The sequence below is a fragment of the Crocodylus siamensis genome, chromosome 5 (assembly GCF_052110815.1).
Source record: "Crocodylus siamensis isolate JL-2025a chromosome 5, ASM5211081v1, whole genome shotgun sequence".
Taxonomy (NCBI): domain Eukaryota; kingdom Metazoa; phylum Chordata; order Crocodylia; family Crocodylidae; genus Crocodylus; species Crocodylus siamensis.
The window spans coordinates 170,259,352-170,279,922 of record NC_143399.1 but is presented as its reverse complement, the minus strand read 5'-3'; the positions used below and the strand labels follow the sequence as shown (position 1 = coordinate 170,279,922).

Below are 20,571 nucleotides of genomic sequence, written 5' to 3'. Positions count from 1 at the left end.
CCATGGGGCTGGAGAAAAATCTGTACAATCCAGCTCCTGGGGTATTTTTCTATCAGAAGAAATATCTTCTGGTAAAAATGAACATCTGCATGCAGCCAAAGTCTATGGCACTTAATCCACAATTGTACAGATTTAGATGCCGAAATCACTGCAGAGAGCGAGACACAGAATACCAGTGTTTCTATGCTAACCCACAGACTGTGTAAAGCAGCACAGAAGACTTGCATAGAAGCTTTCCATCCTGCCTGGAAGTTTGGGACAGTGGGTTTTATGCCATTAGTTAGACCTTCACAACAACCAGTTACTGCAGCCATGTGTAGGGATGAGTGAAATTTATATTGGCTGGATTATGTTATCCAATTATATTGAGCATTTCATGATACTTCTTCAGAATAATTTATTATTAAGCAGTGTTAACTAAAGGACCTCTTCAGTCTCTTTTTATCACTTACTTGTACTTGACTTTGTCATCATTTTGTATACTTCCGAAAGTGTTGTTCTACTAAAAATATATACAGGTTTCCCTCACTTTATGCTGTACATGTGCTCCTGGAAAAGGGTGCATAACTTGAATTCGTATAAAGGGAACCCACTTTACAATGTAACAAATAGGGATACATTCCAGGACCTTGACTGTACCCCAGACCCATTTCTATCACTTTTACAACACAATTTTGGTACTTACCAACAGCAGACAGTACACACAAGCACAGGGCACTATCATAATGGGGGTGGCAACTACAGAAACACATTGTAGACAACGAGCAAGGAGCACAGATCCACATAAGAGACTATATGTTGGTTTGTGTCACTCCCACAATAAACCACACAAAGCAACTAACTGGGCTTCCACCTCACCAATCACATAAGAGTGAATTTACCTCACATATACTGAATTTTGTTATATAAAAAGCGTCATCGCGTAAGAGCGAATTTGCACATACAGAACCTGCATAAAGTGAAGGAAAACTGTACGTTCTTTTTATTTTCCAGAGCTTGGAATTAGCAGCTCATGTAAAACACATCACCATAACTTAATTACAATTTGGTTACCCTCAAATTGCAGTTTTCATATTGCTTGGTCAGAATGCAGATAAAGCCTATAACGATATTACATTTTCTGGTGGTACTTCGGTAGTAGGCTAGAAGTGAGTACTTTATATCAACAGTTAATGAAGATTGATGCTGTATCTCAGTGCATTTGACTTCTCTAAAATACTTTGTTTTTTGTGCTAATCTGGCATGAAAAATAGAAAAAAAATTCTGCTGCAGTGCATTAAAAATTTTACGAATGTCAGGTAGTGTGTCTTGAACAAGTTGAATTAATCAATGTGAAAGATAAATGAAAATTTGAGCTAATTTAGTTCTTTTAATCTGGCATTTGGAGTTGGTCCTGGGTTAATATTAGTTATGGTTATGGGCATATTCAGGGTTTAACTTCTACAGGTAAGTTTACATTAGTAAATACATTAAAAAGTAAAGTTAGGCCTCTTGTTGGCTCAGTAGAGCAGTGGTCTCCAAACTTTTTTGATTGCGCACCCCTATCAGTAAAAAATGTTTGAGCACACACCCCAAATATATGTATTTTTATATTTGCACACCCCTATCAGTAAAAAATTTTTGAGCATGCACCTCCAATATATGTATATTTATATAAATAAAAGTTCTAATATTTTCTTACTGCACCTCAGTGGTTCATCTTGCGCACCCCACTTTGGAGACCACTGCAGTAGAGCAGTGTAAATAAAACAAAAGAACTAACTCTGATGTCAGTATCACACAATAGTATTGGACCTACTTGTTTTTTTCTGATTTTTCAAAAAGTAGCATCAAGTAAAGTGGGCTCCCAAAAGTGGAAAGATCAAAATAGAAAATGGGATCATCTCGCCTAAAATCCACTGATACAATTAAGACAATGACATTTACCCAAAATAAGATGGCATATGTATGATTTTGAATTTTTTAAAAACACCTGTCTAAGTAACATTATTACAACTAAATTTCAGGAGCAGGCAATTGATAGAGAACATGAGAGAGATGTGTTCCAACAAGAAATAGAGAAACTGGAGCAACAGCTTAAGATTCCACAAAGATTTCAGCCCATCAGTGAGCATCAAACCAGAGAGGTAAGATTTTTGAAGTATAATGCCCTTTTTGGATGTATATAACAAAATCAAATGACTAGGGGCACTAAAAAAATATTCAAATTATTTCATAATAATGAGAATCAGCCTGTTTTGCAAAGCAAGAAGGTAAATCTATAGATGAAGAATAAATGGGATTTTGTTTGGGGGGGTGTTTGTTTTTTGGGGGTGGGGTTTGAAACTGTAGAATCATACAGAGCATATCAACTTTGGTGTAGTAGGTTTATTTGGAAAAGGTAAATGAAAATTCCTAAGAACTCACAGAAAAGTTAGATCTATTTATCAATGTAATCAGGTTCTTAATATTGGTGCATGTCATCATTATAATTGCTTACATCATTACTGGGCCTAAGATTTGAAGCAGAGATGCATTGACATGTTTTTAACAGAAATTTCTGGTGCTCTTGTATTTCGCATGGGTCTAAAATGTTGTGGGTAGAATTTTAGAGTATTGAACTTATTATTTAAATTATTATTGACTTGAACAAAGCCAGAATTTCAGCCTCTTGAACAGATTCTCTTATGCTATTGGTAGAGTTAACCTTAAAAGAAAAAAGCAAAACTGGTATATGGTTACATTAGAAAGTATTTGCATCTAATGGTTGTTCTAGTGACACTGCAGGCAATTACAGTTTTTTATTTTAGTGGGGGGGATGGGTAGAGTTGGTATTTACTATTCAGTGAGCGCTTCTACACATTCATTAATGCGCTTTAGATAATATACATTAAATCTAGTACCTCCAGGGACCTATACACGAGCACTGAGGCTGCCCTGATGCTCTGGAATTCCTGTGCTTTGTAGCAGATTCAGTTAACTGAATCTGCTGGAGTGTGGCTGTTACTGCGCTCCAGCAGCCTCCTGTGCCATGTGCATCGACATATGCACTTAAAAATGGTGGCGGGGGTGCTTGAACTAAAGTTAGTCAAATGAGGTTTAATTCAAGTGCCCCTGCCGCTATTTTCAAGTGTGGGGACACTGATACAGGAGATGTGATGGTACTTTAATTTAGCACAGCTGTCAGAGCCGCTTTAATTAAAGCGCTGCCCCCCACCCCCAGAACATGTGTAAAAATGCCTTCCATTGTGAGGTACTAGAAGAATGCACATTAGCTTATTTCAGTGCACATTAGCTAAAGAGCATGGATTTTTTTAATGCTTTAGTGCACATTAAAATAAGCTAATGCACATTAAAGCAAATGTTGTAGACACACCCAATGTGATAAATATTTTTGTTCCAGTTATTTTTCTAACTTAATGTAAATATTTCTGGTTTTGATTGTACCAAAACTAGCACACTAAGTAGCTTGGCAAAATAATTCAAGATATTTTTCTTAAATACTAATAATGTTTTATAGATTTTAGTAGTTGTATAAAATCTGATGGTGGGATTCAATAATTAGGAAGAAATAAACAATATAGGATGCAGCTTTTCAAGATACTTGTTTACAAAGTGCTGATTAATCCTTCAGGAGGAATTTTTTAACATAAGATATATTTAGTAAAAGACATGTTAAATCTATATGTCTTTGGTGTTCTGTTCTTCCCCCTCTTTTTTTGCAATACATTAATAGATTAAGTGCTTGTGATTGGATACTTATAATCACATAAAACAGGTTTGTTTTGTAACTTTATAGTTCAGGCTTGCATAGGTCCCGAAAGTTTGTGTTAATGTCTTCTACTTTGAACACCTGCTTAATTTTACCAGTATACATGGGGATTATCATTCATCAGTTAAAGGCCCAGTTGTTTTTTTATAGATTACTATAAGTTCTAAGAATTCTGGTGAGATCCTTTCTCAATATTTGTATAATGATTTATTGCAAGAGGACTGCTGCAATGAATTGTTCTATAATTGCCGCTACTGCATAAAAAGCAAGAAATTCTGTATGTATCTATGTATAATCTGAGACATTACGGCATTTAATTGGTACCATGAATGTTAATTACATTCTAAGAAGGTACTGGTACAAGCAGTTACAGCACTGCAAGTAGCACTAGTACAAAAAGTAAGATTTATTTGATGCATAGAAGTAATCAAGCATTTGTCTTCACTCAAGCTTTGAAAAGCACAGATTGCATATAAAGAACTTTTAAGCAGATATTAGTCTTGAACTTTACAGAACTTGTCACTGAACATGATTACAGACAGGTAGCATTTGCTCTTGCAAGTTGCATGTGCCATAAAGTTCTGTGATGTGACTGCCATCAATATAGATAAATGAATAAATCTTTATCCATTGAATAGGCAAGGACATGGGGAAACCAATCTAGAGGCAGGAGTGCTGTATCCATTTTCTAGTTTTCCTGCAGTACAGGTGGTCTTTTCAAGCTGCCATTATAAAATTGCATAAAAATAGGAACCTCTACTAGGATATTCTGAGTGGGTGACAGTAGTACTGCTACAGTATAAAAATGGTTGGCAGAATGCAGGGTAGACATGCGTCTTATAGATTAAATGAATCTTAGATGGCATGAGCTTTCATGAGCAAGAGTTTGCTTCATCAGAGGTTTTGAAAGGACATGCAGAGAACAAACTATCAAACAGAGAGAGTGATTCGAATATAAATGACAAGAAAAGGAGGGAGGGAGGGAATTGGTGGAGGGTGACAATTCTGAGAGAGTAATAAACCCAAAGGGACATGGGGGTCAAAAATGCTAATCCAGGTAATGGGATAAGAATCTGTAGTCCCTGTTTTTACTTAACACAATCCAGTCTCTGGATGATTTCTTTTTCCTCCGTTTTGCATTCAAGTCAGCTTTCAAGTTCTGTTGTTTAAGAATGAGGTCAGTAATGGAGTGTCTGGGAAGGTTGAAGTGTTCCACCACAGGGTTTGTTGTGTTTCTTGATGTGATGTCGGTTCGGTGTTTCCTCGGTTTTTTTGTGTAGGGATTGCCCCATCTGGCCAGTGTAAACAGCAGAGGGCACTGTAACCAGGTGATGGGATGATGTTAGCAGAGGAGCAGGTGAATGAACTTTGGATGTTATAAGCCGTGTTATTTGGTCCATTCATGATGTGGTCTTTGAGGGGCACAGCTTGTATCTAGATCTGTTGCAAGGCCTGTTGCCATGGGGAGAATAAGAGTCTGGTAGCCTTTTGCTAGAGACACTGAGGTTGGGGGAAAATCTGTAAGTCAGAACAAGCGTGTTCCCCATTGCTACCTTGAGATGGTGGTCATATTAAAGGAGGGATTGGAGGTCGTTAATAATGGCTGTTTTTGCAGACATGAAAAACAAACAAACAATGCTTTACTTTCAACTCCCATGCTGACCACAGCACATGCCCAGAAGAGGCATTGTGTGTGTTTGACCCAGCTCCAACATCTGTATAGATCAGGCTTTTTGGAACTCTTATCTAATAGCCAGAGATCTCTGGAATTTGCTCCAGAAGTGTGCAACTCAGCCACTTCTTTGATCTTAGAGTTTCCCCTGTGTTCCCCCTGCCTCATCACTGATTGGTGAAGGAGCTCCGCTTTCTGCACCTGAAGGCCAGGGGGCACAAATTGTGGCATAGTTAAAACCATGGTTTTAACCATGATTGGCAAAGGGGCCCCAACTACCAGGCACAGGCAGCAAGAGTTGGGGCCCCTCTGCCAATCAGTAGCGGGGAGGGACGTGGGAGGGAAATTCCAAGATTAAAGAAGCTGCCATTCACGCACTTCCAATGTAAAGTCCAGGGATCCTTACTAATAGCTGACTGAATCAGCTTTAGATAAAAGCACCAAAAAGCTCCACTGAATCTATACAGATGCTCGGAAGCTGGGTCAAACTAACATGCTTCCTCTTCCAATAAAGCACTGTTTTTAGTTAATTGGGTTTTTTTCACTGTCAGTGGCCAGTGTGTCCCACAATGTTTAAGTTGGGGACTGTAGGTGACCACCAGAGGGATTCTGTTGGCCTTGTCTTGTGGTTGGTATTATAGCAAGTTGGACTGGGATCTGAGTCTGATTTGAGTGGCTATGGTTTTGGTATTGTAAATGTAGGGGAATCCTTGCTCCAGATACTAAATAGGGATGTGCAAAGTGGGCCCTATTTGATTCGGATTTGGCCCAAATCAAGGACAGTGATTCGATTTAATTGCTTTGGATCAGTATCCCTGATTCAATTTGGCCAAATCAAAATCTGAAGATTTAAATTTTTTTTCTTCATACCTTGAGGTACCAGCACAGCTTGTAAACACTGTGATGCTGGGGTGAATGAAGCACATCCCAAAGCAGTGCGGAGGGGCCCTACACATGCTCAGCAGCAAACTCAGAAGTGGACCGGAAGTACTTCTGATCCACTTCTAGGTTCGCCAGGAGCGCACGGGGGCAAGGGGGCCCTGAACACCCCTAGCTCAGCGATCAGCCACGGGGGGACCCCAGGTGTCCTCCCCACCTACCCTCCCCGCCAGACCCAGGAGGCACCAAGCCGGGGGGGAGGGGGCGCACTTCTGTGAGACACTCCATGTGCCCCAGCATCGCAGCATTCATGAGCTGCCTGCTACCTAGAGGTACGCAGAAAAAACATTTAAAGCTGTGTCTATGTACAAATCACTGAATCTTTCCAAATCTCTCAGAATCAATTCAGAGGGTTCCAATTCAATTCAGGGAAATTAAAGGGTCTCCTGATTCAGTTCAGCTGCCGAATCAGGCACAATCTCTGCCAAATCGAATTGGGGACTGAAGCTTTGCACAGCCCTAATAATTAAGGTGTGCATCCTGGTTGGTGGGATCAGAGTATGTACAGTTGTAGTGTAGAGTTTGGCTGTAAACAGTAAGCCTGGTGGTATGCTTAGGGCAAAAGCTAGTGGTATGGGTTGTTCAGTGAACTGAGTGGTGGGAATTGGAGCTGTAGTAATTAGGGCTGTGCATAGCTTTGGGTGCTGATTCAATTTGGAGGAGATTCAGCCCAATTTGGTGACCAATCTCTGAATCCAAATCGAATCGGGACCAATTGCAAAAGGTCTGAATTGATTTGAAGCTCTCCAAATCAATTCAGAAAAGATTCGGAGAGCTTTGTTGATATGGGCAGTCCCTGCCCGCTACAGCAGGGAGCTAGACCGAGACTCCAAGCTGGTAAGTAGGGGATGAGGGAGGAGAGGCTGGAGTAGGGGGGAGGGGACCTTGGGGGAACTCCTGCTAGGTGCCAGCCCCCCCCCATGTCTGCCCTGCCCAACCCCAGCTCTTGGCCCTTTAAAAAAAAAGCCCACACTCACCAGGTGCTGCTGAGCATGGGGGTGATCCCTGCTGCCCCCCACTGCCTCACACTGCATGGGGGGCTCTGCCATGAGCCCCTTGACCCCCCCCGTGGCTGCCCTGCCCACCCCAGCTCCGTCCCTTTATGGAAAAAAAAACCAACCCCCCCGACTCACCAGCTTTTGCAGTGGCCTTGGGGCTTCTGGGGACTAGGGCAGAGCCCCCCCTGCAGCGTAGGACGGTGGGGGGCAGCAGAGATCATCCCCTGCCAGGCAGAAGCCAGTGAGTCGGGGCTTTTTTTTCTTTTTTCTTTTAAAGGGTTGGAGCTGGGGTGGGCAGGGCAGCCATGGGGGGCTGGGACAGTGTGGGGCAGGATCCGGTGGGTAGGGGCTTTTTTTTCTTCAAAGTGCCAGGAGCTGGGGCAGGCGAGATGGCCATTGCTAGGGGTAGGGGATGGGGCCTGTGTGATTCAGAGATCCGGCTGATTCAGCAGCAGCCAAATCTCCAAATCAGATTTGGCTGCATCGATTAGGGTCAGTGATTTGAATCACTGTATCAAATCACTGTCCCTCAGATTGGCCGAATCTGAAGTGAATGCTAGCTTCTTCACACAAGCTTAGTAGTAACCTGTAACTTAATGGTAAAAATTCAGAAGCAGGCTGCTAGCAGTCATATTTCTAGTTTGCTGGTGAAAAAAATGCCCCTTTTAAAAATATTATGCAGTAGAACCTGGATATTTTGCATTGCGGGGGCTTGCAACCCATTTTATTTACAACAGATTACTGAATTAATGATAAGGCAATCAACTGATTGAAGTAAAAACTGCAGCAAAGGATTCAGCTTCTCCACTCAGCTGGAGCACCAGAGTAGTCCCACACAGATGACTGGAAAAACTGCATCCTTTGAAATAAGTTTCAGCAAAAGCAGTCTCACCTAACATTGCTGTGGTCCTGTGTATCCTGACAAGTACACAAACCCTCATCTTCACAGGGAGCTGAGGAATCTAGGTTTTACTGTAGTACATGCATGGATATATCACAATATGTAGCTGGAAAAGATGCTGGAGTTCAGGTAAAAATTAAGGAAGTAAAAAAAAAGACCCAAGATGTAGGCACTTTTAATCAGAAAAGTGTCTTATATGATTTTTAAATGCTGTAGTTAGAAGTACAAATCATTTGTGTCCATTGGAAATTGTAATGGAAAACTTTTTGGTAATATTACAAGTAAGAAGAATAGAGCTGTCTGTGTTGTAAATGAGTTTAAAATAAAGAAATGTCCCAGTGTTATTAAAAACAATGGCTGTGAAGAAATCACTGAAAGAACACATGCATTCATACAAAAAAACATTCAATAGGTAATGGGACCCCAAGCCACAGAGACTAACGGAATGATTGTTATGACAGAATCAAAGGACAAATAATCTTATATACTACTATCTAAACATATCATAGAGCAGGGGTGTCCAACATTTTTGAATGTGGGGCCGGATCATGAACTTTTTATCACCCAGTGGGCCGCGAGCCATATTCAAACACCCTCTGTTCTGGGTCAGAGACACCCTGCCTGTGTGGCCCTTCTGCACGTGTCTGTTACTGCAAGCTTCATGGTAGCTGCTGGTGGGCAGGGGCAGGAACAACCCATTCTGCATCCAGCCAGCTACTGCCCCAGAGACCGAAAAGGAGAAATAAATAGCTCCACATCCCCATTCCCCAAGCAGCGCAGCCCCACGCGCTGGTGCTGCCTGAGGGAGCTGAAGCAAGATGGCTGCTGCACTGCAGCCCCTCGTCTGCCCCCCCGCCCACATGGCCCTGCTCACCATGGTGCCCAGCCGCCTGTGCACACAGCCCCGGTGGCCTCAGCACCGTGAGCCCGGAGTACGGGGTCCAGCAGACATCGGCTCCTGCCGCCTCACCCCGCAGAGGTCATGCCAGAACCCCGCCTGCTGAGGCGCCCCCGTGCTGGCTTCCCACGTGCTGCTGAGCCCCTGCCGCTCTGGACGAGCTCGTCCCATCCTGAGCAGCACGCGGCTCCACCACCGTTTCTGCTGGCCGGTGCAGACGTGGCCAGGCTCATCCTGTCCTCAGCAGCACGTGGGAAGCCAACTTCAGCTGCATGACGCTTTTCCTGGCCACTGCTGACCCGGCAGGGTCCATCCCATCCGGAGCAGCATGCGCCTAAAGTTGGCTTCCCACAAGTTGCTGGGGACGGGAGGAGCCCGGCCAGGTCTGCACCAGCCAGCAGAAGTGGTGGCGGAGCCGTGTGCTGCTCAGAATGGGAAGAGCCCGTCCAGAGCGGCAGGGGCTCAGCTGCATTTTCCCCTTACCTGCACCGGTCAGTCTCGAGCAGCACATGGCTCCGCTGCTGCTTCTGCTGGCTGGTGCCAACCTGGCCGGGCTCCTCCTGTCCCCAGCAGCACGTGGGAATCCAACTTCAGCCCCATGCTGCTCCGGATGGGACAGACCCGCCCGGGTCAGCACTGGCCAGGAAAAGCATCATGCGGCTGAAGTTGGCTTCCCACGTGCTGCTGAGGACAGGATAAGCCTGGCCACGTCTGCACCGGCCAGCAGAAACGGTGGTGGAGCCGCGTGCTGCTCAGGACGGGACGAGCCCGTCCAGAGCGGCAGGGGCTCAGCAGCACTTGGGATGCCAGCACGAGGGCGCCTCAGCAGGTGGGGTTCTGGCATGACCTCTGCAGGGCGAGGCGGCAGGAGCCGATGTCTGCTGGACCCCATACTCTGGGCTCGCGGTGCTGAGTCCACCGGGGCTGTGTGCACGGGCGGCCAGGCACCATGGTGAGCAGGGCCATGTGGGCGGGCGAGGGGTGGGAACGAAAGTAAACAGTGTTTACTTTCGTTTCCTGTCACAGCACCTCAAGCCTCAGAAAATGACTTGGTGGGCCACATGCAGGCCCCACGGGCCATATGTTGGACAAGCCTGTGATGTTTTGTAAATTTTCAAATAAGTACATTGTATATTAAAGAAAAGTGCTACTGTTACATCATCTTGTCAGCTCTTGGTGAAAAAGAGGCTTTTTCTGCTCTTGTTATAACTGAGATACTGCATGATACTAGTCAGTTTGTGAAACATTGTTCTACTCTCCATGGCTGCCTTTTATATTATTAACTTCTATCTTTTTCTGTCATCCTGTTGTTTCTACAAGAATGGAATATTTAAAATACTCTCCTAGATTCACTTCTCTTTTCTCTGTATCTGATGTCCAACTTTTGGCCTCTGATTTTAACAGATGAGATCTAGTTCTGCAGTTCTCTAAACTCTGGTCTATTATCCCTCTATTTCCTATTTTTCAAATTGTTTTAACACTATAAGCTACCCCATAACTTCTGCTAAATACTGAAAAGTAAATGTTTCATTTGTCTGTCCCATGTCTCTTACTATTACACTGTGTTTAACTTTGTGCTCAGTTATCCTGATCATGTTATCCTACATCTCTTTTATCTCACAAATTTAATCTCACAAAGGTAGTGAGAATTGGGCCTAGACTATTCCTGATGAAATTCCTTACTCATCTTATTTCCTTCCCATCTTGACAACTGTTCTTGAGCCTAAATGTCTGAAATGAAGGAGATTACAAATACTTTTCTATCTTCAGCTCTTACTTAAAAACCCACGCAGGGAAGTTTTATATCTGTATAACTTGAATGTAAAAGTAGTAAAGTTACACACATAAGCTGGGATGTTTTTAAAGTATGGAAATGCATGGTTGAATTTACCCAGACAACTTTACCACAGCATCATGGCAACACCCACATCTCATCTTTTATTTTTGCCAACTATATTTGGTTCAAGGATTCTTGCCATATATACTTTCTTAGAGCTGAAAGTATACCAGAGCTGTAGGTATTGAACTTGTTCTTCAAAGTTGAGATACCTCTTCTTTGGATGTTGTAAAGATGCCTCCCACTGTTGGGCTACATAGAACATCAAGTTATCATGCCATCATGTCTTTAACTGACTAAGAAGTCTGAGACTCTTCCAAAGGACAGGTAAGTTTTAGAGTTTAGCAGATTGGACTGCACAGGACACAATTCATCAGTAACTTTGTATTTATTGGATATGGAGTTACAGGACTCTTTAATCCTGTGTTCTTTTTCATCCAGAAGATGAAGATTTATAAACAAAAGAGGGATTATTTTCCCCATCAAACATCTATGTTGTTTAGTAATGCTAAAAACCCATTCCAGTATGATATAGTACATTCACCTTATTACTGTATTATCTCCAGGTTGAACAGTTAACAAACCATCTAAAAGAAAAGACAGACAAATGTAGTGAACTTTTACTCTCTAAGGAGCAACTTCAGAGAGATGTACAAGAACGGAATGAAGAAATTGAGAAACTTGAATGCAGAATAAGAGAACTGGAACAAGCCTTAATTATCAGTGCAGACAAACTGCAAAAGGTATTTTTTTTTTTTTTTTTGTAAAAATGCCTTATTTCTTTTTCTATTTCATTTATCTAAGAACAAAGGTAATGTTTGTTCAATTTGTAATAAATAAAAAAAGACAAAGTAGCTAATAGTATATTATATGATATCTAATAAAAGGTATCACATCTACCCAAAGAACCTTGCCTACCTAACAGTATAATGCTTATTTAAAGGTTGAGGAAAGGAAGCAGTTTGGAGCTGCCAAAGTAAAAGGAGAATTGCCCCTTGAAGTACAGTTGCAGGCTGAACAAGAAGCTGTTGACAGAAAGGAAAAAGAGGTATGTTTGCTTTTAACTTTAAGTTATCAGTGATTTTTCTTTTAAGGCCAGCTCAATGAAGTCATCTCCTGTAAGCTGAGCAGATGCAAGCATATACACTTGTGAAGAGAATGCTAAGTCCCTGACTCACATTACAATTATTGTGCAATTAACTAGTTAAATGCACAATAAATTTTGACATGCTACACATGCAAAGTAATTATTGCAAAATAAGAGTGGCCATCAGCCCAGAAAATGGCCAACTAGGCACAAATGTTACTTGAAAAATGTAGAACATTTTTGTAGTTGGTTTCTTTCAAGCTTTAATGTGAACATGTGACATGTCACTACATAGTGATAGTATTCAGCCAAGTCTTCCAGCATCTGAGGGTGCTAGACTACTCCCTCACAATTGCTCTCATGCTCTTGCTCTTCCACCCCCCTCCTCCTGCCCTTTCTGCAAGAGATGTTTCTGATTCCTGGTGAACTTGGCTGCCTCAGGTACCTCGGCAGGAGATCTTATGATTCATGTCCCCACCTCCCTTTCTCCAACCAATGTTCAAAGCTGCTCCTTTAAGGAGTCCTTAGCATCTCTTCCCTGAGAGAAGCAATTTGCTAATTGACACTCAAGGCAACATGCTTTACTTGCATACAATAGTACTCTATGAGAAGGAGAGGGAATTGGTTTGGAAAGCTGCTGGGAAAAGATGGGGAGAGAGGGAAAGCACAAACACATAAGCATCTTGTAAGATATTTTGGAATAATTTGAGCCCCTTTTCTCCCTTCTCTCCATTTCTCTACCCACTTCCTACAGGTCTCCCCTGTTCTGTACTAGGGCTAAGGGAACAGCTCCTTCATCCAGAGAGAGCTCAGAACTCACTTCTCATTAACAGCATGTTAGCTGCTCATTAGAATGTTGAATGGGGGGAAAAAGCTTCCTTGGATTTAAGTATATGTGATTATTTTATGGTAAGCAGAATGGATTTAGGGAAGTCCTAAAAAGAAGAATGAGTGAATGTTGTCCACAGTCTGATGCCTAAAATCCTCTTTTCTTTATTAAAAAAAAGAAGAAAGGGAGAATCAAATAGTATTTCAATGGAGCTTATAGAAGTATTTATCCTGAATAGAAGAATATTGGGCCATAGACTCATAACACTGATATTGTAGTCAGTAGAGTTACTTCAGATGGAGTAAATGGAATCTGAATTTATCTTATCTAGTCTAACAGGGATACAGTCAGATGAGGTAGGTGTAACAATGCATGGAGCTCTATAAAATGTGGCCCCTCATTACTTTTGCTTATGATCATTTCAACTTTTGCTTCACTTACTTTGGATGTATAGATCACAAACCTTGAAGAACAACTGGAACAGTTTCGAGAGGAATTAGAAAACAAAAATGAAGAAGTTCAGCAGTTGCACATGCAATTAGAAATCCAGAGAAAGGAATCCACTACACGGTTGCAAGAACTTGAGCAAGAGAATAAATTATTTAAGGTAATTATCAAGGTAATGGAAGGAGACTTCACAAGATAGGAGAAGATGGAAGGTTGTAGTTAAAGCAGTTATAGGCCCTTGAGGCTTGTGAGAGAGAGCGAGAATTATCAAGCAAGTCTATCATTTCATACCCACTCACCCTCAGTGAATTCTCCTGCAAAACCAAGATCCAAAACTTAATGTCTCAAGTGTTTTTCCAATCAACTTACAAATTATTAAAATTTTCATATAGCTATTCTTTATTTTGCGTAATCTTTATTTTTCAACTCTTATTTAAATAATCAATTAATTGAATATTCTGGAAAAGATTCATACATTATACCACATCTATGCTTTGACTTTTTTTGGTAGGATGAAATGGAAAGATTGGGACTAGCTATCCAGAAATCTGAAAATACATCCATTAAAGATCATCATCTAGGTGCTGGGAAACTTGTTCAATTTGTGCAGGAAAAGGAGCAGAAAATAGATCATCTTAATGAACACATTTCAGAGCTACAAGAACAACTTGAAAACACAACAGATAACAAAGTACGGTCTTTGGAAATCTTTTGCAGTCTTAGTTTGTTTCTAGCTGTTACAGAAAAGCAATTTGATGAAGGCATTCATAGATACCTTGTATAAAATTGGGAGTGTTCCAATGCAAAACTGCTGAAAACAGCTCTTTAAATACTGCATTTCTCTCTCTAAATACTGTTTAACTCCTGATCCTCCAGATGCCTGTTAGTGTTTATCAGGATGTGGGCACCTGAGCTGTATCTGTGTGCTAATTAAATTCATTTTTCTATTATGGGCAATGAAATATAATGAAAGACATAATATCATATAATGAAAGATGTACACTAGGTTGACTTTTGGTGCCACCTTCTGGATAAAATTAATCATCAGAGTTCACTCTTTTAAAACTCTTGAAGCTGTGAACTGAGGAGATGTATATACATTCTTGTCAGTCACTAAACCCCACCCTCTCCAACATATCCTGGATATACAAGCAAGAAACTTGAAGCAATATATTAAAAAAAGAAGATGGATTCACTCACTTTCCAGTATTTACATGCCTTACTAGTTACAGCTTTGAGCTGTTTCCTAAACTTTTATTTTCCTGTACAGTAGGTAGTGATGCAAATTCTCCTTTGGCTTTGTGTCTAATTTACACTAGACACTAGATGAGGAGAGAATGTTACGTAGAAAGCAAATTGAATAATTTATTGTGGTGACATTTTACCTCATGTTTTAATGGTTGTAAACATTTATTTTTGCATAAAATTTAATCATTGTTTTTATCTACAAATGTCCTACCAAGAAGCCCATCAGTTAAGTCCTGATGAGCAGTGATGTCTAGGGCTGTGCAAAACAGCACCATTCCACTTTGACTTCGTTTCAATGTTTTGATGGAACAGTGTTTTGTTTTGAGTTTTTTGTTTAGTTTCAACAGTCAAAAGCACTGTTCCATTTCATTTTGTCAAAACTGTTTCACTGTTTTGATGTTTCATCCATAAGCTATTCCTCACCCAGCACTGGGAAGATCAATGTTGCCAGCACCACCAGCTTCCTGTCTACCAGCAGGCAGTTTGGGGGCCCACACCCCTGGGAGAAGTCTGGCACAACCCTGCAGACCTCCTGGGGGTGCAGGTGAGCCCCTGGTCTGCCTGCCACATGACAGGAAGCTGGTGCTGTCGGCTGGGGCCAGCAGCAGCACTGATCTTCCTGGCGTGGGCTGTGCTCAGCGCTGTTCCCAGCTGGCAGCACCAGTCTCCTGTGATCCAGCAGACAGACTGGGGGCCCTGCACCCCTGGGAGGAGTCAGCAGAGCCCTGTAGCCCTCCCGGGGGTGCGGCAGGCCCCCTGATTGGCCTGCCAGATCATAGGAGGCTGCTTCTGCCACCTGGGATGGCACTGTATGAAGCTGGCACCCAGCTCTGGAAAGATTGGTGCTGCCACCGGCCCCAGCTGACAGCACCTGCCACCTGTAATCCGGCAGGCAGTTTGGGGACCCGCCTACACCCCTGGGAGGGCTGCAGGGGCTGTGCCAAAATGCTCCCTGGGGTGCAGGCCCTCGATCCACCTGCCACATGACAGGAGGCTGGTTCTGCTGCCTGGGACCAGCAGAGGGGCCCAAGGCAAATCAGCTCATGCAGGGACCCACCTCCACCCTGGGACTGAGGTGGAGGCGGGTCCCCACATGAGCTGATTCACCCTGCATCCCGCACCCTCGTCAGGTGGGCTCTGGTACAGAGCCCAGGGCATATCAGCTGCAGGAAGGCTGCAGGGTTTTGCCAGACTCCTCCCAGAGGTGTGGGCCCCCAATCTGCCTGCCAGATGACAGGAGGCCAGCAATAGCGCTGATCTTCCTGGTGCTGGATGCTGGCTGCGCCCAGCACCATCCCAGATGGCAGCAACAGCCTCCTGTCATCCGGCAGGCAGATCAGTGGCCTGCACCCCCAGGAGAAGTCTAGTACAGCTCTGCAGCCCTCCTGGGGGTATGGGCAGGCCCCAATCTGACTGCTGGATGACAGGAGGCTGTTGCTGCCAGCCTGGATGTGTTTTTTTTTATCACTGCCTTTGACCAATTTTCAAAATATTTTTTCAATATTTATGCATAGCCAAATTTTGAAGAATTTTCTGTGCAAGATTTCATTACATTGTATTTAATGTTTTACTAAAACATATCTAATAGTATGGCATATACAATTTTATATCTGGTTCTTCCTCTTGCTGCTATTTATGCTTGTGTTATACACTAGAAGATTTTTTTTTTTTTTAGTTTTCCTTAATAGATGTTCTATTTATTTTATTTTTTTAGTAAAGACTGAAGTTAAACATGGTAGATGGTGATTTGTGGGATGCCATTGCCTTGCTTTGTTTAGTTATCTTAAAATATCAGAATGCAAAATCAGCCCTACCAATTTATATAGTTCATATTTTCCAACTATTCTAATGCTTTTTACAAGGTAATTCTGTATGTTTATATTATTATCTAACTGGCTGTATGTATTGAAGGATGGAGTAGAAAAGGAAATTCGGTAGCTCAGCCATTTTAATCACTAATTTTAGCCCAGCCCTTTTTTAAGCAGCAGTTTTTTCCCAATGAATTTTTTTTTGGAATATTTTCTAAAAGCCCTGCTCACTCTCGTTAACTACTTTGATTACCATAAATCATTTGGGGTGTTACTATGGTTGTCTTTTTTTATACAAGGCTTGACTGACTAAATATTCTTGTTTTGATTCTCTGCTTCCTTTGCTATTTGAATACAGATGTTTTTAAAACCTCAACTCTTGGAATTGTTCTTTACAGAGCCATGTTGTCCACTTTGTTTCTTACATCCTTCTTCCTTACAATGTTCTGTGCCTTTATTATGGCATCTGTAAGGGTCTTTGGGCATTCTTCTACATTTTTGCAAAAAGAAAATTCCTTTCACTGCAAATCGCATTTTATATTTCTTAATTCTCCAGAGCATACTCTCTTGAAAGCTAATTCTCTTCTAATACTTCTGCACTTGGTAAATATTTTCCCTATTTTATTAATTTTACTTCCACTGATGTGAAATTTCCCTCTTATTCTCGTATTCCTACTCATTTTACTCTCTGTTAGCAAGGCCTATGATGCCACCTTCTCTAATTTGCTGTACTTTTTGGATCTAAAATAATTGTTCTCTTTATTGGGGAGCCTCAGTGATGACAAATTCAGCTGTATAGTGTTACTTAACTAGTATCTAAGCACACAAACACAATACCCTTAAATTCCATTAACACTGCCCCAAAAATAATTTTTGCTCTTTTCTGATCATCACAAAGCTCTTCATTGCTGAGTGATCATTTCAGCATTACAGATTCTTTTGACAAATAGCACTATACTTTCATCACTGTCTTCTTTCAGTAGATTATTATGCAAAATAAATCACTTCATTACAGCCAAGTTGTACAATATATGTATATCAAAGAAAATATATATTTTTTTTATACTTATCAGCACTAATATGGTGAGGGGCTTACATTTCCTTTATTAATCTAACTTTTAAGTGTTACAGGCAATTTAAAGATTTACCTGTATACTATATGATACTGTATGAATCTGTTTGGAAAGGAGAGCTTTCCCTTTTCAAATAGTAAAGTAACGTAGTATTAAACTAGTCTAGTTGAATGTAGTATAAAACTTTTGTTTTTCTTCAGTTTGGAGGTTCCAGTCCTTTTTAGAATAAGGGAGATTGTTTATGTGGTTTACTGAAGGTAACATGCTACATAAGCCTTAGTTTTTTGGATTCTTGTAGTCAAGCTAGTGTTAAAAGCCTGATCATGAACGGAGATCTTCGCTGCTTTGGTAGTCCGTTGACCTCAGTTGTAATTTTCTCAGAAGATGGGCAAGTCTGAGGTGTAGATAATAATAGTGGAGAAAATATGAAGGCTTCAGCTTTCACAAAGCCTTGCAGATGGTAGGTAGTTCAAAAAGTTCTTCTTTTTCTGAGTCCCACATAAAAGTACTTTGACTTATTCAGATCTGAGAGACACTCCATCAAGAGCATTTCAGTTATTGTGGCTGTACTTCCTTTTACAAGTTATCAGGCTAAATGATTAAGTGAACTGCTTCCATACAGACTAGAAGACTTTCTTCTCTGGTTATTTAATAATTATATATTATATATTTCTTTCATTGACTTCTCAGGTAATTGAAGAAAAAAATGAGCATATAAGGGAGCTTGAAGGCCAGATAGAGTATCTAAAAAGTGATCAAGAACGTATCAAGAAAAAGAGTGAAGATGAAATAGACCAGTTGAATGAAGTTATTGAAAAACTTCAGCAGGAATTGGCAAATATTGAACAAAAGGTACCTATAGACTTTGCTTCCTTTCAGGAGGATACAGAAAGTCTGAAATACCAACTTGATACACTATTGGCAGAAAAAGCTGCTTTGGAGATGCAAGTGGAAAATAATAATGCAGAAGCCTCTCGTACAAAGGATGAGCTTGAGGAAACCAGATTAAAAATGAATCAGTTGAAGCAAGAAATAAATACATTAAAGAGGGAACATGAGAAGGTAACAGAGAAATATAAATTTATACTGATGAAAATTGATAAGGCACAAGTAGAGGACAGAGGTGAAGACAAAAGTGAAAAATTGGAAGAAGGCCGAAGTGAAAGAACACAAGAATTGTTAGAAAATGAAATGCAACTTAAGGTTGTTGAAGAAAAGGTCATAATCAGTAATCTGGAGGCAAGGCTGCAGCAGTATCAAGCCACTATTAAAGAAAAGGATTCAGAACTGTGCTGTTGTTACAACCAAATAGAGAAGCTGAAAGAACAAGCCCAGGCTGAAACAGAAGTGCTTAAAAAGAAAATCCAGGAAATGAAAGAAATGCTGGAGGAAAAGTTAGCTGCTGCTCTTGTCAGTCAAGCTCAACTAAATGCAGTTCAGGAACATAGTAAATTCATGCAAGAAATTCAGGCAGTTTCAAAGGGTGTCAAAGAATCAAACAGAAGTACACAAACAGAAAATGTAAATGGTATAGCTGAAGAAGAAACAGAATCAAAATTATCAGTATTAACAGAGAGACTGTCAGAGATGGAGAACAAACTGGCAAAGATGCAAAGCAACCTGGAATTAGAAAAAGAAAATGTAGATGTTTCACAGAAAGAGGCTAAAGAAAAAGAAAAGAGACTGTTAGAACTTCAGCAGTTAGTAGAAGAGATTAAAAACAAACACAAAGACGAGATTCGAGAGAGCCCTAAGCAGGCAGAGGTGCAAACATCGGAGGTAAATATTTGGGCACCACCTGACCTTTTGCTCACTTTACCTACAAGTAAGGCGAAACTTCTTTAATGAGACTAACAGTAGTTGTATCCTGTTATTGCAGAAGGCATATAATAGATATACATTTATGTATTATTCTTCTTGAGTTACAAAGACATGAAAAGTTGTGCTTTAGATAAATTCCACTGACAGTTTCCCATAAATATTTAGTTAAGCATATCCAGCCTTTTCTTGGACATGAGATGTCTTTAAAATAAGACACATTTTCTCTATTTTTTGACTTTCTTCAGAAGATAAGATAATTGTTGTATTTGTTGCAGTCAAGTTGATTTTAGAGGCAATGGAATTTTCTATTACGTAGTTGGGAACGTGTATTGACTTACTTATGAACATAATACAGTAAAAATGTACAAGATGGTACACTTCATTCAAAGGGATTCCTCAAATAAAGATTTTTGGCAATATATAACCAAGACCAACACCATCACCAGTTCTATTTATTCTACTTATATGGCTGTCATTACTATAATCATTATAAATAGCTCTCTTCACAACCTTAGGAGGAGGGGCATACCATTATCTTCATTTAAATATGGCAGACTGAAACAGAAAAGGGTTCAGGAAGCATGTGACAGAGCAAGGAATTGAACCCACATGATCCAAATTCCAGATCAATACCTAAACACTGGGGCACAAACCATCCTGCCTCTCTTCATAAGGGGTCTTCTCCCTATCTCTCTTGGCGGTTCTTAAACCCAGTCTCTCTGCCCAAGTCCCTCTGAGATGTTTTACAATTATTAAAATAGTATGGATTTAGCAGTTGTATATTTTAATATTGGAGCTATTCAGCACTATACTTTTCCAGAAAACTATGTTCTGTTAATCAGGAACATTGCCCCATCTGCCTTTAGAAAAAATACAGGCATGAATTCACCTGGCACAGAATTAAGCTGACCTCATAAAACTATAATGTAAACTTGAGAGAGTTTTATCATTTAAGTAACGGTCGTATTGTTGCTTTGTCCTGCTTAAGATGATTTTGTTTCCTTGCTCCTAACACCAGGAGGTTGTTTTCATTGCACATGGAGGAAGGAGTTGAAACCAAGCTCTGAAGATAACTTTTGGGCAGGGAGGGAGCATTTCACTTCCTTATGAAGGCCTACATGGAGTCTACATGGAAATCTGTTGGATATATTTGCAAAATTTCTATTCCTTATTTCGTGGCATCCTGGAATGTTCCCTTTTTTGTTTAGCGCTTGGCAAGAGTAACCCTGGAACAACCATGTGTTGTTTGTATGTGTGTACAG

At 41.0% G+C, this 20,571-nt stretch overlaps 1 protein-coding gene across 7 annotated transcripts in view; it reads left to right on the top strand.

Annotated features, from left to right (window-relative positions):
* AKAP9 (A-kinase anchoring protein 9) overlaps nucleotides 1-20,571 on the top strand; it is a 229,934-nt gene that overhangs the window by 176,006 nt on the left and 33,357 nt on the right. For 5 of the 7 annotated variants that reach the window (XM_090047082.1, XM_090047076.1, XM_090047075.1 and 2 more), the window contains 6 exons: nucleotides 2,007-2,126; nucleotides 11,563-11,739; nucleotides 11,940-12,044; nucleotides 13,367-13,519; nucleotides 13,871-14,050; nucleotides 18,179-19,267. In XM_090047082.1, coding sequence (XP_089903208.1) covers nucleotides 2,007-2,126; nucleotides 11,563-11,739; nucleotides 11,940-12,044; nucleotides 13,367-13,519; nucleotides 13,871-14,050; nucleotides 18,179-19,267 — 1,824 coding nt within the window. The remainder of the gene's footprint in view (nucleotides 1-2,006; nucleotides 2,127-11,562; nucleotides 11,740-11,939; nucleotides 12,045-13,366; nucleotides 13,520-13,870; nucleotides 14,051-18,178; nucleotides 19,268-20,571) is intronic. The other 2 variants (XM_090047079.1, XM_090047081.1) reach the window with 2 other exon arrangements.